Source organism: Dinoponera quadriceps, unplaced genomic scaffold, assembly GCF_001313825.1.
Source record: "Dinoponera quadriceps isolate SergipeBrazil2010 unplaced genomic scaffold, ASM131382v1 scaffold3290, whole genome shotgun sequence".
NCBI classification, from domain to species: domain Eukaryota; kingdom Metazoa; phylum Arthropoda; class Insecta; order Hymenoptera; family Formicidae; genus Dinoponera; species Dinoponera quadriceps.
The window spans coordinates 52,430-68,947 of NW_014558496.1; the positions used below are offsets into that span (position 1 = coordinate 52,430).

The following is a 16,518-nucleotide window of genomic DNA, read 5'->3' on the forward strand; positions in this document are numbered from 1 at the left end:
CAGGATTCTTCCAATCTAAGGGAGAATTCATATCTGACAGAAAGTAGAAAGCAGAAAAGTAGCAGCCAATCAGAATTCGCGCTGGTAGTCGACAGTTTCTGCTTTATCTGCAGGTTTAATTTAGTTTAGTACCAGGGTGAGTTCTGATTGGCCGTTGCTTTTCCGCTTCCCGTGTGAATTCTCCCTAATATCAGGAATATCTGTCAAACTCCAATCTGATTATTGTACCTTGTGACAGTACCTTGTGACAGTGCTTTTTCCAATTTGTTGTGCAGTCCAATAGCAGCTATATATTAAGAAGAGGAATATGGCAGAAATAGCAACAAATTTGAAATTAGTGTGTGAAAAGATATTACGCGCTGCCTCAAAGAGAGCACCGGTATTTCGCTTTATTTAGTCTTTACTAGTAATGGTTATGTTAACATCAGTAGCATAAACGTTATGTTATTTTTAGAGAATATACCAAATCGTCAGTAGAATGAGAAAACGCAGTAAGGAAATATGCAATAAAGAAGATTAGATAACAAGTTAGATAATAAGAAAAAAATCTTTTACAGGAACGCGGATACTGCGAGCCACGATTGGTAGCGGTTAGTAAACTGCAGTCTATCGAGTCGATATTATCTGCATACGAAGCGGGTCAAAGACATTTCGGTGAAAATTATGTGAACGAGTTGGTGGAAAAGGCTTCGCACCCACAGATTTTGAAGCATTGCAAGGAGATTCAGTGGCATTTTATAGGCAATTTGCAGAGGAATAAGGTCAATAAGGTGTTGAGCGCACCAAACTTATATCTAATAGAAACCGTTGATAACGAGAGAATTGCAAGTGCACTTAATAATTCGTGGATAAAATTTCGAAAGAGTGATGACAAGAAGCTGAACATCATGGTTCAAGTTAATACAAGTCAAGAAAGAGGTAATAAAATATTTCTTATATATTACGTGATAAACACGGAAGAATAATTTAACAATTAATTCTGTATTGTTAAATCTATAATTATGATTATAGGAAAAAGTGGTTGTGACATGACAGAAGCACCAGCTCTTGTAAAATACATTGTAAATACTTGTCCTAGTTTAAAATTCATCGGCCTAATGACAATAGGAATATTTGGACACGATATTGCAAATGGGCCGAATCCCGATTTTATTAGCTTGTTGAAATGTCAAGAAATGGTATGCAATGAATTAGGGATCGATACTAAAAATATTGAATTATCAATGGGAATGTCTAATGATTATGAACATGCGGTAAGTTTTTAGATCGCTTGTGAATAAAGCAGTCGACAGGTTTCGCATATCTGGCATTAGATATAACTTTCGTTCTCAATTGCAGATTGAACTTGGTAGTACAAGTGTGAGAGTAGGTACTGCTATTTTTGGTAGTAGACCACAAAAGAATATTTGAGAAGATAAAATATAACTGATGCTCTAAATTTATGTATGATACTTTTATAAAACTTTTTGTACACAAGAATTATCATATATGTATATATAGTAATTATGTAGTTTGTGATAATTCTATATATATATATGTAATTTTTGTAAGATCACGAGAAGAAAACGTGTTAAGTAAATAATGAAATAATAATAATAATAAGCATATGTACCTGTTACAGTGTATTATGCCTTAGTATAATATTATTATATTTGGAACCTGTGACTCCATCACGTATCTATTTAACGATATAATTTAAACATAATTAGTGTACATATAATATACAAAATGCTGTACATACAGAGTTCACAAAGATTCTCGATTATTGCAACAACTTAGATGAACCGATGCATTGTATTCACTACATTGTTACAAATCATGTTAATTAGTTTAGTAGTATTAATTATATCAATATGTATATACAATGTAACTCTTGATGTGTTAAATTCCTCAACCCAATGCTATAAGCCGAGTAATTGCAACAATATCCCGAGATATCAGTGATTTTTGGATGGTCTTACATCTAGAGAAAATGTTAGGGACTTTAGAAATTCTCTATCCGACAGCCAATCGGCACATCCGGCAAGTTCGCACGACGCATCCTCAATGAGCGAATATCGATGTTTCTCAAACATCGATCAGTCGCGCAATCCGTCCGCGATAGGCGCGCAATTCAAAGACAGCAGTGGATCGTTAGGAAACGCTCGGACGGAGAGGAGAGGGCGATTATTAGTCACCGGACACTCGCCGTCGCGCACTTTATGACGTGTCATGGCAGCGCTCGAGATGTGATAAGCGTTACCCGCGACGACTCGCGCAATCCCCGAGCGAAAGAAGAACCTTCGCAACGTAAGACGTAACGTATGATGCGAACGACGCTTTCATGTAGGAGAGTACAAAAGCAGGAAACGCGGTAGGCAGAACTTTTTATCAAAGGAGACCAGTGCCCGCGACTCGTGACAGCAATGAGAACGACGACGGTTGTCTTCTGTGCATTGTCTGTACTCTACGGCGCCTCGGCTTTCTACCTGCCTGGTCTGGCGCCCGTGAATTATTGCAAGGCCAGCGAAACCTCCTCTAACTGCAAGGTACGTCACGCAGGGACTGGGTGAAAGACGACCGACTCTAGTTGGTTATGATCGATGTCACATACATGCGTACATATGTGCATATACATGTGCACGTAATAATGTAAATAATTCTTACACGCATAACACACAAGTACGTTCACACGTACGCATATGTCGTGCTATGTGTCTTATGATTTCTCGGCAGTATTTGTACTTAACATTTTTGTCACGCATGTTCCTCTTATATATTACTTCCGTGCCTTGTCGGTTGAGCTGTTGATTAGGAATGATAACACATGATAGCTGCGTGTAACTTGTCGTACTATCAACTAATAATACTGTATTGTGCCTGACACGATATTCGATGTGTTATGTCATTCGGTGAATATGTGATTATAGAAATTATTCGGTTCTCTCTTTCTCTCTGTTCTAGTCTGAAATTAAATTGTATGTAAATCGATTGAATACGGAGAAGTATGTTATACCTTACGAGTACAGTCAGTAAGTAATATCGTGGTATACAATTCTTTCAATATTTTTCTGTCTCTCTCTCTGGCCTGATATTTCCTAATATTTCGCAAACTTCTCAACTTTAGCTTTGACTTCTGTACCGTGGAAGACGGACAGTCACCGGTTGAGAATCTGGGACAGGTTGTATTTGGGGAACGCATACGACCATCTCCGTACACTGTAAGTATAGCCAAATCTGATATAAGTACTTATTTCTCGACGGATCGGCAAATTTAAGACGTATATACTTTCAGTTGGAATTCTTGAAAGATGTCAAGTGTTCCAAAACGTGCATTAAAACCTATACAGGAGGTGACGCAGCTTCAGAGAAGAAGCTGCAATTATTGAGGAAAGGGATGGCGATGAATTATCAACATCACTGGATCGTTGGTAGGGCATCGAGAAATATCGATCAAACATATCGAAAATACATATTTGTGATGGTTTGCTAATGTGGATTCCATTTATATATTTCATTTCTGTTAGATAACATGCCAGTGACGTGGTGTTACCAGCTCGAAGACGAACGACAATATTGTAGTACCGGCTTCCCGATGGGTTGCTTTTCCAAAGAATCGAAGTTACAGCAAGATACTTGCACTATACACGTGAGTATGAGACCAAGTTATCGCGTTATCGTCGAATTACGCAGGTAATTTATCGATTAAACAGACGCATTTTTATCCGCGTTCAACAGGGACCGTACAACAAACCGAACACTTATTACCTGTTCAATCATGTGAACCTTACTATAACCTATCACAGTGGTGGTTCGGAGGAGTGGGCATCGGGCTTTGGAGACAACGGCGGTCGTATTATATGTGAGTACTTTCGTACACATCGAGACCGACGTGATTACCGCTAGCATTGAAATTACTAAAATAAGGACAGTCACAGCGACTACTCTGGAGCCTTAATCACGATACATTAAAATCGTAAGACACTTCTAAATCGAAATAAAACATGCGTAACAATTCTGATGCCGTTAACAGCCGTGAAAGTCATGCCTCACAGTATCAAGCATACCAGCACGATCGACTGTGAGAGTCAAATACCACTGGAAATACCTGGAAATACCAATGCGCTCGCGAATGGACAAACGTTCCAAGTGACGTACACGTATTCCGTGAAATTCGTGGTAAGTATAGGAATATTTTCGATGGGTGCGGTGAAACGCAAGTGAGTTTCCGAGAGGAAAACCAAGAGCGATATTGTGCGATTGTTTCAGAGGAATAACACAATCAAATGGTCATCCAGATGGGACTACATTCTAGAATCGATGCCGCATACAAACATTCAGTGGTTCAGCATCCTCAACTCGTTAATTATCGTTCTGTTCCTTTCCGGCATGGTGGCCATGATAATGCTTCGTACTCTGCACAAAGACATCGCGCGATATAATCAGGTACTCATACGCCCCGATCAATATACGTAACTTAGCGGTCCTACGTAGTTCTTTCTGTGTTCTACGCACATATACGCACTTTTCATACTCTCACCAGCACGAGGTGAGCGTGTGTAAGTAATCGAATGAATCTGTGAAAGTTTTTCCGTGTTTTCCGGTGATAGTTTCGCGTTATTTGATGCTTTAAATAACAACGCTGTATATCGCTCGATATCAGGAAAAGATTATCACCGAAAAAGCTGATAAATCTATCAGTATTTCTATCTATCAATATCTATCTAGTACCTATCAGTATCGGAAGTTCTATTTTTGGGAAAAATTCTCGTCAAAGAATGTTCACGTGTGAATTTTCGAGAGCTTTTCGGTAAAATTGCACCCTTTAGAAATCGGCTGGCTTGAAATGTAGGCTGTACTAATCCTGTAATAAGAAACACTTCGGGTAACGGTGAAACTGACGAGCTTCTAATCGAGCTTTCGCGGAAGCACACGTTAATTACCCCGCGAAAAGGTGAAGGTAACCATACGTTTTCTTCACTTTTACAAGATTGTGATACATCCCTCTGTCTGTGTTGCGATAACGCAGGCCTACTTCCAGATAGAGTCGGGTGAAGATGCACAAGAGGAATTCGGCTGGAAATTGGTGCACGGCGACGTGTTCCGCCCTCCGCGCAAAGGGATGCTGCTCTCCGTTCTCCTTGGCTCCGGTGTTCAAGTGTTCTTCATGACGTTAGTCACGCTAGGTACGCTCGATCGTTCTCCCCGCTCTCAAGAAGAAAATGTCACGCCAGCGACACAAGTAAAAATGTCACATTGATGAACGTTGTAGCATTCGCTTGTCTGGGCTTCCTCTCGCCGGCTAATAGAGGCGCCCTCATGACTTGCGCGATGGTGTTGTACGTCTGCCTGGGAACTACCGCGGGTTACGTGGCCGCCCGGATATACAAGAGCTTCGGCGGGGAGAAGTGGAAGTCCAACGTGCTATTAACGTCTATGCTGAGTCCTGGGTAAAAGTGTCTGTTGCTTCGCAAAATTGAGACGACGCCTCTCGCATCCGAGATAATATACAGGAAATTTATATCCTCCCGGAACCACCGTGCGTCCTTAACATGACAAATTCTTTGGGACACTTTGCAACGAAAGTTCTGGGAGATATCCTCCTGTATAAATTTCCCGATTTTCCAAATTAACCTGGATTTATCTCGAAAATCACTATCGTTCCTTTCTTTTTTTCCGCAGAATCGTGTTCAGCTTATTTTTCACGATGAACTTGATATTCTGGGTGAACGGGAGCTCAGCTGCGGTGCCTTTCAGCACTCTGATCGCACTGCTGGCCCTATGGTTCGGCGTGTCCGTGCCGTTAACTTTCATCGGCGCTTATTTCGGCTTCAAGAAAAGGGTAATTGGTATCTCTGTTTTGTGTGCGCGCCTATCGCGGACGGATTGCGCGACTGATCGATGTTTGAGAAACATCGATATTCGTTCACAACTTTGTTGTGACGAAGTAACGATATAACAGTAATTAATCGAGATGCTGGGTGTACGTAGGCTTTGGAACATCCGGTAAGAACGAATCAGATACCCCGGCAGATACCGGAGCAGAATTTTTATACGCAGCTGATACCCGGGATCGTCATGGGGGGTGTCTTACCATTCGGTTGCATATTCATACAGCTGTTCTTCATACTTAATTCCCTCTGGTAAGTGGGCCGCACGTGGCTGTTATCGTCGTTCAAAGTATCCTCGTGTATTTACCTTCTGTGAATATAAACTTTTTTCATCTTCTGGATTTGATTGCTATTGAATTTTCATTTTTCGAAGATATTCAAGATGGTAACACTATTGCTTCACATTGTATATCATCAAACATTCTTACACATGATTTTCTCCAAACAGGTCGAGCCAAGTGTACTACATGTTCGGTTTCCTCTTTTTGGTTTTCCTTATACTTGTTATCACTTGTTCTGAGACGACGATTTTGCTTTGCTACTTCCATCTTTGCGCGGAGGTACGTATACGCTTTGAACGCCAGGCGTTACACAGTGTGTTTCTCGTTCCTTCATCTTCAAAAAGTTTTGACGCTGATGACATTCTTCGTAGGATTACCACTGGTGGTGGCGCAGTTTTCTCACATCCGGCTTTACTGCTATCTACTTGTTAATTTATTGTATACACTTCTTCTTTACGAAATTAGACATCGTAGGCGCCACTTCCACGTTCCTGTACTTTGGATACACGTTCATTATGGTTTACTTATTCTTCCTTTTAACAGGCAAGTATACTGGTCGTCGCAGACGTCCCTTTATCCCTTGTCCACAATCTTGTTTAATAAGCAGATTGATCAACCACGATCGATTATTAGAAGAATAATCGACCGTGGTTGGTGTAACTAGTTGCAGTACTTAAAGCTACGGAATAGTCAGCCAAGAATTCCGCGTTGACAATAACAACACAACTTAGAATGACAAAAGAATGAACTAATCGAGTCAAGCTTTCATACAATAGATATTTGGCAGCCAAATATCGATTAAGAGGGTGGCGAATAAAAGTGTTCTTTCTCTTTCCAGGTTCAATCGGTTTCTTCGCCTGCTTTTGGTTCGTGCGAAAAATTTATAGTGTTGTGAAGGTTGACTAAATAAAGAAAACTGATGGCGAGAACAACGTCTGTATAATGAGTGTGGATACGAGCGAGTGAAACTGTTCGCAACGGGAATGAACGATAGTCGGGGCGTTACGCGAATTCGCGTTATAAAAAGGAGAAAAACAAAGAATCTTAACGGGACGATAATTAGCGAACGATAGTGCCATTCGCCGAGCTGTTATCGTTGAAACATCTATTGTCTCGAATATCGTCACGATGTTCGTAACGATAAATAATAATTTATTTTGTTAACGCGCACGAAGGATTACGATTTCGAAGGACGATACCGCATCAGCATCGTGGTCGACTATCAGTCATTCTACGGAAATATTCTCTCGAATAATCGTCACACACACACAGCATACGTCGTGCGTGTCGATGAGACATGTGTTTTAGGTATTCGTGAAAAGTATCTATCGCATAAGCACTTGATTTTCATTCGTTTCCTTGTTCTCGCGAAATTCTTGGCCTACGTTGAGAAACGGTACACTGTGTTTAGCATGTCTCGGATTAGATAACGGTAAGAATCGATGTCTCACGCCAAACTGATACTGATTATATCGATTGCTGTTCGTACCTTTCATCGAGTTTATCGGCGTATCCGAAATTGTGCGCGTCTCTGCGTAAAATTTACCAAGAGTATTCGATTGTAACGATGTACATATTGATTCCATGGTTTTACTCGCGTGGTCATTTTTTCTTTTCAAATTACAAATCTACGAATTAAGTGTATTATATATATACACACACACATATATATATACACACACCAATTAAAAAAAAATGTACAGATCGAAAATTAACTTAATCATTAAATCTGATGTACTTTCTGTTATCATTCTTTCTCTTTTTTTTCACTATCTCTCTCTCTCTCTCTCTCTCTCTTTCTACCGATAGTACTCGTAACCGTGACGTATCTAAATAGCCAATATGCACATTCTGTACTCCACAAATTTTGTAAACTAAAAGTAATTACAATGTTAGTGTTGATAATGTTATTACTGATATAAATAAAAATATCAAATAAGTTTATATACATATGAATGTACCTGCAGTAATCTGGAGCGTCGTTACGTGTTTTGTTCCATGTCGCGCGACCTCCACCGTTGAATCCATCCGTTGTAATTTCACGACATAAGCCGTGTAACAAATCAGACAACGACACACGCACACATACAAGCGGGTTTCGTTTTAAGCATAAACATATATTTGTATACTATCGATGCTTCAAATCTTTTCGATCTACAAGTGAATAATAAATTTTTTTTCAATTTGGTGTATCGTAAAAAGTAAGCGACATATGTATGTATACATTTTGTGTATCCTAACAATTGTTCTTTCGTTTAATATTTATTATATAATTTTACATGTCACACACCGTGGAATATCGCTTATATTTACATACATGTTCTCGCCCTGTGCTAAGTCTATCGCACGATTACAACACTGACGACGCTTCAACCGTAGCCGCTCTACCGAAGTTGCCAAAGCCATCGCGCTCTCTTTCTCGCTCTCTCTTTCTTTCTCTCTCTTTCTTTCTGTCTTTCAGAGGAAGTTGGAGTAAACTACGAAGAACAATTAACGTGAAGACGCAAGTTCCTTTTCTCCTGTCCGCCACCGTTCTACAAATGATGCTTTCTTTCTCTCTCTTTCTCCTAAGTCCCAAGCGGCGATGACGACGACGACGATGACGACGTATCTCTTTCCTTCCATCCAGACGAAGCCGTATAGATCCAAGCGTATTCGTCCGGTCCGTCCGATTCCGTCGGAATGAGAAATCAAGCCGGAAGGAAGAGCGGAGGCGTGAAGGTTACTCGACGGTCGGGAATAACCAAGTCTATTCCACAAACAAGCTCGACAAATCAATGCGTTTTCTCTATTCCCTCAGAGTGGTTCTCCCACGTTGTTCGTACGGGTTGTCCACGCGAGCACATGTGTGTGTATGTGTATGTATATGTGTGTGGTCTTTCACGTGACGTAGTAAAAACGATTACCGTCTGCTGCACGATCGACGTGAATACACAGTACCACTACCGTGTCTGATCTACGGTTACTGACGCTCTGTGAGATAGATAAATGTTGACCTGCAAGAAGTAAGGTTTAATTCCGATGCACAAGGAGAGGAATCGAGGAGAGCCGGGGAATCCGTCGGTAATCATGCACTGGTTGACGGACGAATGACATCGATAAGCTTCTTTAAAAAATCGAACGCGTTGGGGTTTCGAAGAAAGAAAGAGGACGCAAACGAAATTAACGGCGAAACAGATTTACGAGAATTTCAGAATTGATATTTTTGTTTTTCATCGGAAAAGAAAGTCCGAGATATGTGATTATAGCTAACGAATATTGAAATACGCTAATGCATCATCCTGACTACGTGACAAACGATACAGGAGAACTTATCTATATCGCGCGCGCGTGCGCGCAAGAACAATATTATAACGAAAAGAAAGTAAACATCCAGTGCTGGTTTGGAGGGAAACGAGAGAGGAGGAGGGGATACTGAGTCAGTTGAAGCTGATCCAATTTAAGTCAGGTCGAGGAGGAAAGATACGTTGTGTCTCGTCTATTTCCTAGGGCTACGTCGACGTCGGCCGTCTCTGTTTCTGTCTGCGCGTCTCATCTCTTCCAGCCTGCGTGCGTGCTCCGCCATATGCTGCCTTCGCATCTCTTCCTTCACGACTATCTGTAACGTTTCACGCACGTTTGCCCCGTGAGGATATTTATCTACAAGCGGTGGCGGCAGCGGCAGTCGATTTTTCCCGGTGAGAAGGTCAAGGCATCGGTAAACGGAGAATTAAACATATAATATGCTGACGAGAACAACTGTTATCAGAAATTATGCGCTTCACATATCAATTTTCGGAAAGCAAGATGGTCTTGTAAATTTTATATAATATTTCAACAGGTCTCCTTTATCGTCTTTTCATTTCTCATTAAAACCATAGGAGCAGTCCGGCCGCTAGAATTACGCAAAACGAGAAGCTGTTTTTATATTTGTGATACGTATAAATAAAATTGAACAGATTAACTTCAATTGTGTAAGCTACAATATGGTAAATCCTCTTCTAATTTCGTATGCGTGCAGATCGTGTTTCGATCAATACGCTCTTGGAATTGCAAAATATTCCTATGCGAAAATACGGATTTATGGATCAAAACTATCTTACGCTTAGAGAAATTAAAGAGGGAACACATCAACTCATCGTCGTCTCACCGCGTCTCATTGATCCCCGGATTGTTCATCGCGAGTTCTTACCTGCTCATTCGTAAGCGGCAGCCAATATATGCAAGGTGTGGCCTTCGTCTTTTTGAAAAGGTCGTCCAGCAGTTTCGCCGGCGGTGGATCGTCCTCCTTCTTCTTGAACTTACGAGCCGGCGCCGGTAGGTGCGCCTCCAACGCCGGGCTCCGGCTCCTCTGTCGCCGTTTCCTGTCGTGCTCCTTCTTCTCGCGCTCCTTCTCCCGGATGTGCTGCTGCCCGTCTTCCTTGCCCAGATCCCACTCCCTCACCACCGTCACCTGGTACACACCGACGCGTCTCTCGTTAGATACGAAGAAAGAACTAAGCGGTATCGCGCTAGAGGGATCTTAAAACACGAGGATACCTTGGTCGTATTGGTTTTCTCCTCGCGACTCCACTCCTGCTGCCACGGATCGGATGACGAGAGCGGCTCGGCCTTACGAGCAACCGGTTGGTCCTTGGACGACTCCCGAGCAGCCTCCATGTCCTCCTTCGTGGCGTATTCCACGTGAAGCTTTTTTGGGTTCGACATAGGCCAGGAGATCCCGTGAAGCGCCTGCCTCGTCTCGAAGGCTTGGTCCTCGTTGGAATACTGAATGACAACGACAGTAATTAAGAAATAGTGCACGCGCGAAGTGAGTGTAAACTCGCGCCACGCTTCTAGTTGAGAGACGGTTAGACAATCGTACCCCGTCATGACGGTCGATCGGTATGAGATAGAGATGTATAAATAAATAATATAATACCGTGACGTCAAAACAACGGTGGACAACGAAGTGACGGATTCATCTTTGATTCGTTACGTGATTCAACGTCCTTATCTATCTACCTATCTACGTAGCACATACCTCAACAATACACTTTGACTTGATTCGATCCATCCAGAATCCATTCTCCACGATGATGCCCGTACGCGAGAGAAGCTCCTTAATCTGGTTCAGCGTGAAAGGGCGAACTAGATTCTTGATCAAGAGAATATTCGTGGGTTTAGACGCTGGCGGGCTCGGCGATTTCACATGCGGCATCTCCTTCACGATCGATATCTTCCGCCTCGTTGCTGTGTTAAAGAACAAACCGGAGCAACATCGTCTTAGGTGTTGTACGATATTACGTTTAAAGCTAGCGTGAATTTTGCTGACGAAATGAATCATGCGTGCAGAGCGACACTTACCGATATGATTGTCTATCTTGGCATTGCCTTTCTTGGCGGCGCCGTTCTTTTGCAGATTCTCGTCCGTTATCTTGTTGTCGTTTGCACCGTCGCTGGAAATGTGCCGCTTATCGTTACTCTTGTGGCGATCTCGGTCCTCGTCGTCGTCCTTCGAGAGACGGACTTCATTGATGGGCAACGGCTTTGCACCCGGCACCAAGGCCTGTCGAATTATTATTAAATTATCGGATTGATAAGTGATTGAATTACTGCTAAAATTGCAGTAAATACAAAGGTGAAAGATGAATATTCACGATGAAAAGCTAAATTACCTTGAGCGAATCGGTCGAGATGGAGAACGACGGGGCGGTATCCGTGGAAAGCGTGATCCCCCATCGACGTTTTCTAGGCATGCATTTCGGTTCCTGTTCATTGTCGTTGTGATTTTCCTGAAACGTGACGTTCAAACGTAACAAAAACCGAAGGGGCCGGGGTGTTCGTTCAACGCGAATCTAATCTGAATTAATGACGTACCTTATTTTGACCGCAAGCCTCGTTGTTAACGTTCACATCGGTGTCGTCTCTCTTCACCTCGTTCTTCTCGGACGCTATTCTCGCCGAGCTAAAAAGAACCAACAGAAATTGTCGTGATTCGATTGTAGACGCCATTCGTATTTTCTTCGATCGGCGATTGGTATCGGAAAATTTGAAACTGGTATCAGAAATACCGTTTTATGTACTGGTATATTTTGGTATTACACAACTGGAGAAATCGATTGGTGTGCGTATAAATACCGATATTATACAATTGTATAATACGCGTAATTCAATTCTACAAGTCAACTTTGCAAAGCTTGTTGTAAAAATACCGTTGAAAAGCTTGATACAATATATCAGTAAGGAATTCCACCATAAATGTAGCCACATTTCTGCAATGATTGTGAAGACAGGCATTTGTTTAACGCGTTTCGGCACATCGCAATACGCGATGTTATAATTATAAATACTTTTTATACGGAAATATATGTGTATCGTTTCCACAAAATCCCGATATGTACACTTGAAAACTAAAAGGGTATCGAGGACGACCAATGTAACGGCGTGCAACAATATGTTCAAGACACGCAACAGAACGCGTTAACTCTCGTCCGGACGTGAAATCGTGCTTACTCGATACTTATCGCGCGCGAGGAGGCGTCGATACTTACAACGATCTCTTCAGGTTGACCTTTACTGGTTTCTGAGTGACCGGCTGAACGACGCCGGGTGACACAGTCGGCTCCGGTTTCTCACTCGTGTCCTCGGGCTTGTGCTCGACAGTCGCACAATGCTCGATCTCTATCTGCTCGACGTTGTTCGCGTGTGAACTAGCTCTCTCCGGCGATAACGAGCGTTCCTTGTCCTCCCGCGAATATTCCGCGCTCGGTTTCTCCTCTTCCTCCTCCTCCTCCACGGCGTAAGGCTCGGAGACCTTTCTGTCGACCGGCTCGTCCTCGGAATCGGCTGTGTCGGAATTCGACGAGTCGCCATACTTGTTCCGGTGTTTTCTGCGAATCGGGGCCCGCGGCGGCGACCGGTCGCTACTTCTTCGGCTGTTCTTGGCGCGCGACTCGTCGTTCGAATCGGACGACGTATCGACGCCACGGCGTTCCTTCACTTTCTCGTCCTCGTCATCCTCGCTGCTCGTGTCTCTACGAGCCTCTTTCTCCGCGCTAGCCTCTTTGCTGAACGCTTCCGTCAACTTTTCGCTAGCATCTTCCGCAGACTTATCTTCCTTCGGTGTAACGGTGTCGTCGGCGATGACATCGGTAGTGGTGGTGGTGGTAGCGGTGGTGGTGGTGGTGGTAGCGGTGGTGGTGGTGGTAGCAGCAGCAGCAACAGCATCATCATCATCGGCGGCGACGACGACGACGGCGATCTCCTCGCACGGATTCTCACCGTTTGTGCTAGGAGCCGGCGCGGTTGTCGTGTTACTCGGCTTACCGGGCTCGATATCAACGATTTGGGCAGCGCAATTTGCCTCATTTGATTCACCATGCTGATCTATGTTTGGTTTATCGTCAGACAACAAGTTGGCTGAAGTGGTTTCAGGCAGGATCTCCTTGCTATCACTTACCTCTTCGTTGGAGTCCTGACCTGGGTATGAAGAGGAGGGATCGTTCGGCTGTTCAGCGCTACTGAGCATTCTTGTACAAGAAACCAGTTGCTCATCCGCCGAGTCAGCCTCCTCTGCAACGCCCTCACCACTTTCTTGCCACTTGCTCGAATTACTTTTCCTACTCGATGATGATGTCGTCGCGTCTGATAATGCGTCGGACGTGTTGCGCTGCCTGCACAATTTTAACTTTTGTATCTCGCCGGGTGACGCGTCCGCCCTAGCTACTTTCCACACGGAACCGCCATGGTCCGCTTCATTTTCCGGCGAATCAGCCTTCAAGTTTCTCTCGCTGGACGTGACAGTTTCCTCCTGCCCTTGCTGCGGCTGTTCCGATTCCTCGTTCTGCAGACGTATCTGTGCATTTAGCTCCTTCTCGGTCTCCTTAACTTGAGCTGTATTTCTGATTGCCTCCTCAGCCATAACATCTTGTTCGGATGAAGTGGAAGGTGATCTCCTGCCTCGCCTACGCGTCGACTTTCTCGTCGGTTTCTCAACCTTCTTCTCCGGAGATCCCTTTGCTTTGTTCCTCTCGCTCTTGCGTCTCATGCCTAATGAATAATGCAACAAGGTCAAGTTATTATCAAACATACGTGAATTATCAATCAAATTGTTCGTTACGCTATATTCAGTTATAACTTAAAATCAACTACGATCCGTATAATCCGTCGAGTCTTATCAAATTGCAATACAAAATCAACCATGTAACTCGGACACACAACCACGAGGCACAGCACAATCTGGAATATAGCTCCCTCGCGAGCCGACTCAAGCCGTTCTCTCTCGAATACAAGAGCAATTCTTGTTTTTTTTTTCTTTCCAAATTTCTTAAAACATCTATCAGTACCGATCAGCACAACACGGCAACGTCGGCCGAATATCCGTTTCCAGCAGTTCGAGGCGTCAAAACACAAATGCACACACAAGACAAGCACGCCTCCATGTTCATTCGGCATGACGCGACCTAACGCCAATTGGTAGGAGATAAAGGCCACGGTATTATGAGATGCGACGTATCCGACGCGAATAAGACCGCCGCCGTATTCCGGCGGAATCGTCACCCCGGTCACTCGTCAGTTCGCCGTAAGGAAGGGAACACTCACGAGGTCGCAGCGGCCGCCTCTCGGTCGCCCGGCGCGGTCACCTCTCGAATTCATCGATCGATTTTAACCACCTTGGTTTGTGGTTATCAACAAGATTTTGCGCGCGCGAGGGAGCATCGCGCAGCAGCGCGACAACGGCTGCGGGAAGCAGCATCGGGGTGGAATACTCACTCGACTCCGCTGTGTGTGTATCCGTGAATGCGGTTAAACACCTCTCGCCCGTCTCAGCAGTCTCGATAACACATAAATGTCGCGCTCTCGGCACGAGATAATGTGCGTTCCCGACGACGCTATTCAACAACGGCACGCACTCGTTCGCGTTGATAGCCACCGTACGATCGCTCAATCGACCATGAACCACAACACGTCGCGCCGTGCCGGTCAAATGGCGAAACAACGTGGCGCTCTTTTTCGAATTTGTCCCCCCGGGAAGCTCTGCCGGTAACGACATCTCAGAGGTGGTAACCGTCAATAGTCTTATGGCGGATTCACACCGCGTCCGACGTATAACGATTCTACCAATTGAAGATTCCACTTCATAGGGTTCCTAGCTAGCAACGCGAACAAGTTTAATTAAATTCGCTCGGATTGTCAAATTTTAATTCAATCTCGATCCTGATGCACAGTATGATACGGGCACATGTTAGATAGATGTGATTGGTCAGTTCCAATGGACAAGATGAATTTAATCGACCGATTTAACTCGCGTTGGTGAAACGAGCTCAAGAATCGGACCCCAACAGTCGGCCGGTGTTGCGCATGCCTGAACTTCCTCCGATGAGAATGTAACCTAAAATGACACATGCCGACAACTCTTACGCATACTCGCACACGCCAAGGTATACCCGAAGGAATATTACCTAATTTCTGCCGTCCCCTCGGAGCGCACGGCTGGCGCATCCAACATAGAAGCCTGCAAAGTTTCTTCGTGACAATTATCAGAGAACAAAGGTACGAACGGGGACGGGTGGTATAATGGCAGCGTTATTTCGTCTGAATTGTGTGCCAAGTTTACGCAGAGGGTTAACCCTGATGGCACGCAAAGAAACACTTTGTCGCAAGATAACAACAACACCACGATACAATAAGGAGGAGTCTGTCAAGAAGAAATGGGTGAGCTATGGCTTCGATACGGGAAACGAGGCCGATGATCGTCATGGCCTGCATCAGACTATGTTTGTCGTTGTGACTTTGTGCTTTGTGGTCGGTGGCGCTGTTATTGGCTACCTGCCTGACGTGAACAACGTAGACTGGGCACAGCGAGAGGCTTATCTACAACTCCGTTACAGAGAGGAGCACGGGCTTCCTCTAGTCGACCAAAATGTGGTTGATCCAGCCAAAATATACTTACCAAGCGACGAGGAGTTAGGTGACACAAATATTATTATTTAAGAAAAGCAACGGCCAGACGTGGGGAACTCTATTCGACTTCTGAGTATCATCCCTGCTCATCTGTAACAACTTAGTATTTGTTAATAATGTTCTGAAGATGATTAATAAATAATGTGCTACTTTTGTTGATTGAAATCTCTCTAACTTGATGTTGAAACTCACCAGTAATTGTAGAATCTTTAGATTTTTTGCAATTTTTCGTTGATGAAAACTACTTTGAATGTTAAAATTTATGTATCATCATTCATAAAATATGTCTACCACTAATGTTAAAATTATACCTAGACAAGAAATTACAAAATAGTAGTAGTATAATAGGAAATAGATGAGAGAACAATTGTAACATTGACTACTAAAATTTATAATGAAAATATTGCACAAGGTCAGAATTATGCATCATAATTTTGTATGAG

At 43.5% G+C, this 16,518-nt stretch overlaps 4 protein-coding genes across 10 annotated transcripts; 3 read left to right on the forward strand and 1 right to left on the reverse strand.

Moving 5' to 3' along the window:
• The first annotated feature begins 131 nt into the window (after window positions 1–131).
• Window positions 132–1,809, forward strand: LOC106749862 (proline synthase co-transcribed bacterial homolog protein). Of its 3 annotated transcripts, none has more exons than XM_014629732.1 (5): window positions 132–379; window positions 455–469; window positions 558–918; window positions 1,012–1,253; window positions 1,339–1,809. In XM_014629732.1, the coding sequence occupies exons 1-5, from the start codon at window positions 308–310 to the stop codon at window positions 1,408–1,410; spliced, it is 762 nt and encodes a 253-aa protein (XP_014485218.1). In that variant the 5' UTR covers window positions 132–307; the 3' UTR covers window positions 1,411–1,809. The 3 variants fall into 3 exon arrangements, with proteins under 3 accessions (XP_014485218.1, XP_014485217.1, XP_014485219.1); XM_014629731.1 differs by having other exon boundaries at window positions 455–491; window positions 541–918; window positions 1,339–1,808; XM_014629733.1 differs by lacking the exon at window positions 455–469 and having other exon boundaries at window positions 1,339–1,800.
• A 360-nt stretch (window positions 1,810–2,169) lies between these two features.
• On the forward strand, window positions 2,170–7,901 carry LOC106749857 (transmembrane 9 superfamily member 2). Of its 2 annotated transcripts, none has more exons than XM_014629721.1 (15): window positions 2,170–2,528; window positions 2,944–3,011; window positions 3,107–3,200; window positions 3,275–3,410; window positions 3,507–3,628; window positions 3,718–3,841; window positions 4,013–4,158; window positions 4,249–4,425; window positions 5,009–5,165; window positions 5,252–5,429; window positions 5,662–5,821; window positions 5,971–6,122; window positions 6,319–6,430; window positions 6,523–6,694; window positions 6,990–7,901. In XM_014629721.1, the coding sequence occupies exons 1-15, from the start codon at window positions 2,406–2,408 to the stop codon at window positions 7,055–7,057; spliced, it is 1,989 nt and encodes a 662-aa protein (XP_014485207.1). In that variant the 5' UTR covers window positions 2,170–2,405; the 3' UTR covers window positions 7,058–7,901. The 2 variants fall into 2 exon arrangements, with proteins under 2 accessions (XP_014485207.1, XP_014485208.1); XM_014629722.1 differs by having other exon boundaries at window positions 5,021–5,165.
• Window positions 7,902–7,924: 23 nt separating this feature from the next.
• On the reverse strand, window positions 7,925–15,179 carry LOC106749856 (apoptotic chromatin condensation inducer in the nucleus). Of its 4 annotated transcripts, XR_001374888.1 has the most exons (10): window positions 14,885–15,179; window positions 12,664–14,161; window positions 11,990–12,077; window positions 11,788–11,904; window positions 11,477–11,678; window positions 11,154–11,362; window positions 10,670–10,897; window positions 10,323–10,583; window positions 8,113–9,749; window positions 7,925–8,025 (listed from the first exon to the last, which is right to left on the reverse strand). XR_001374888.1 is itself a non-coding variant. In XM_014629718.1 (9 exons), the coding sequence occupies exons 1-9, from the start codon at window positions 15,162–15,164 to the stop codon at window positions 9,630–9,632; spliced, it is 3,003 nt and encodes a 1,000-aa protein (XP_014485204.1). In that variant the 5' UTR covers window positions 15,165–15,179; the 3' UTR covers window positions 7,925–9,629. The 4 variants fall into 4 exon arrangements, 3 of the variants coding, with proteins under 3 accessions (XP_014485204.1, XP_014485206.1, XP_014485205.1); XM_014629718.1 differs by having other exon boundaries at window positions 7,925–9,749; XM_014629720.1 differs by lacking the exon at window positions 14,885–15,179 and adding an exon at window positions 14,714–14,819 and having other exon boundaries at window positions 7,925–9,749.
• Window positions 15,180–15,465: 286 nt separating this feature from the next.
• On the forward strand, window positions 15,466–16,240 carry LOC106749863 (NADH dehydrogenase [ubiquinone] 1 beta subcomplex subunit 11, mitochondrial). The gene has a single exon (XM_014629735.1). The coding sequence runs from the start codon at window positions 15,689–15,691 to the stop codon at window positions 16,103–16,105; it is 417 nt and encodes a 138-aa protein (XP_014485221.1). The 5' UTR covers window positions 15,466–15,688; the 3' UTR covers window positions 16,106–16,240.
• The last annotated feature ends 278 nt before the right edge of the window (window positions 16,241–16,518 follow it).

Bases quoted from the DNA above. Each gene is read 5' to 3' on its own strand.
- LOC106749862 (XM_014629731.1), top strand. From the start codon at position 308: ATGGCAGAAATAGCAACAAATTTGAAATTAGTGTGTGAAAAGATATTA. The intron at 380-454 runs GTATTTCGCTTT...TGTTATTTTTAG, and splicing joins CTGCCTCAAAGAGAGCACCG to AGAATATACCAAATCGTCAG. The intron at 492-540 runs GTAAGGAAATAT...TTAGATAATAAG, and splicing joins CAGTAGAATGAGAAAACGCA to AAAAAAATCTTTTACAGGAA.
- LOC106749857 (XM_014629721.1), top strand. From the start codon at position 2,406: ATGAGAACGACGACGGTTGTCTTCTGTGCATTGTCTGTACTCTACGGC. The intron at 6,123-6,318 runs GTAAGTGGGCCG...TTCTCCAAACAG, and splicing joins TTCATACTTAATTCCCTCTG to GTCGAGCCAAGTGTACTACA. The intron at 6,431-6,522 runs GTACGTATACGC...CATTCTTCGTAG, and splicing joins ACTTCCATCTTTGCGCGGAG to GATTACCACTGGTGGTGGCG.
- LOC106749856 (XM_014629718.1), bottom strand. From the start codon at position 15,164: ATGTCGTTACCGGCAGAGCTTCCCGGGGGGACAAATTCGAAAAAGAGC. The intron at 11,905-11,989 runs GTACGTCATTAA...GTCACGTTTCAG, and splicing joins AGGCTTGCGGTCAAAATAAG to GAAAATCACAACGACAATGA. The intron at 10,584-10,669 runs GTATCCTCGTGT...GGTGTGTACCAG, and splicing joins AGAAAACCAATACGACCAAG to GTGACGGTGGTGAGGGAGTG.
- LOC106749863 (XM_014629735.1), top strand. From the start codon at position 15,689: ATGGCAGCGTTATTTCGTCTGAATTGTGTGCCAAGTTTACGCAGAGGG.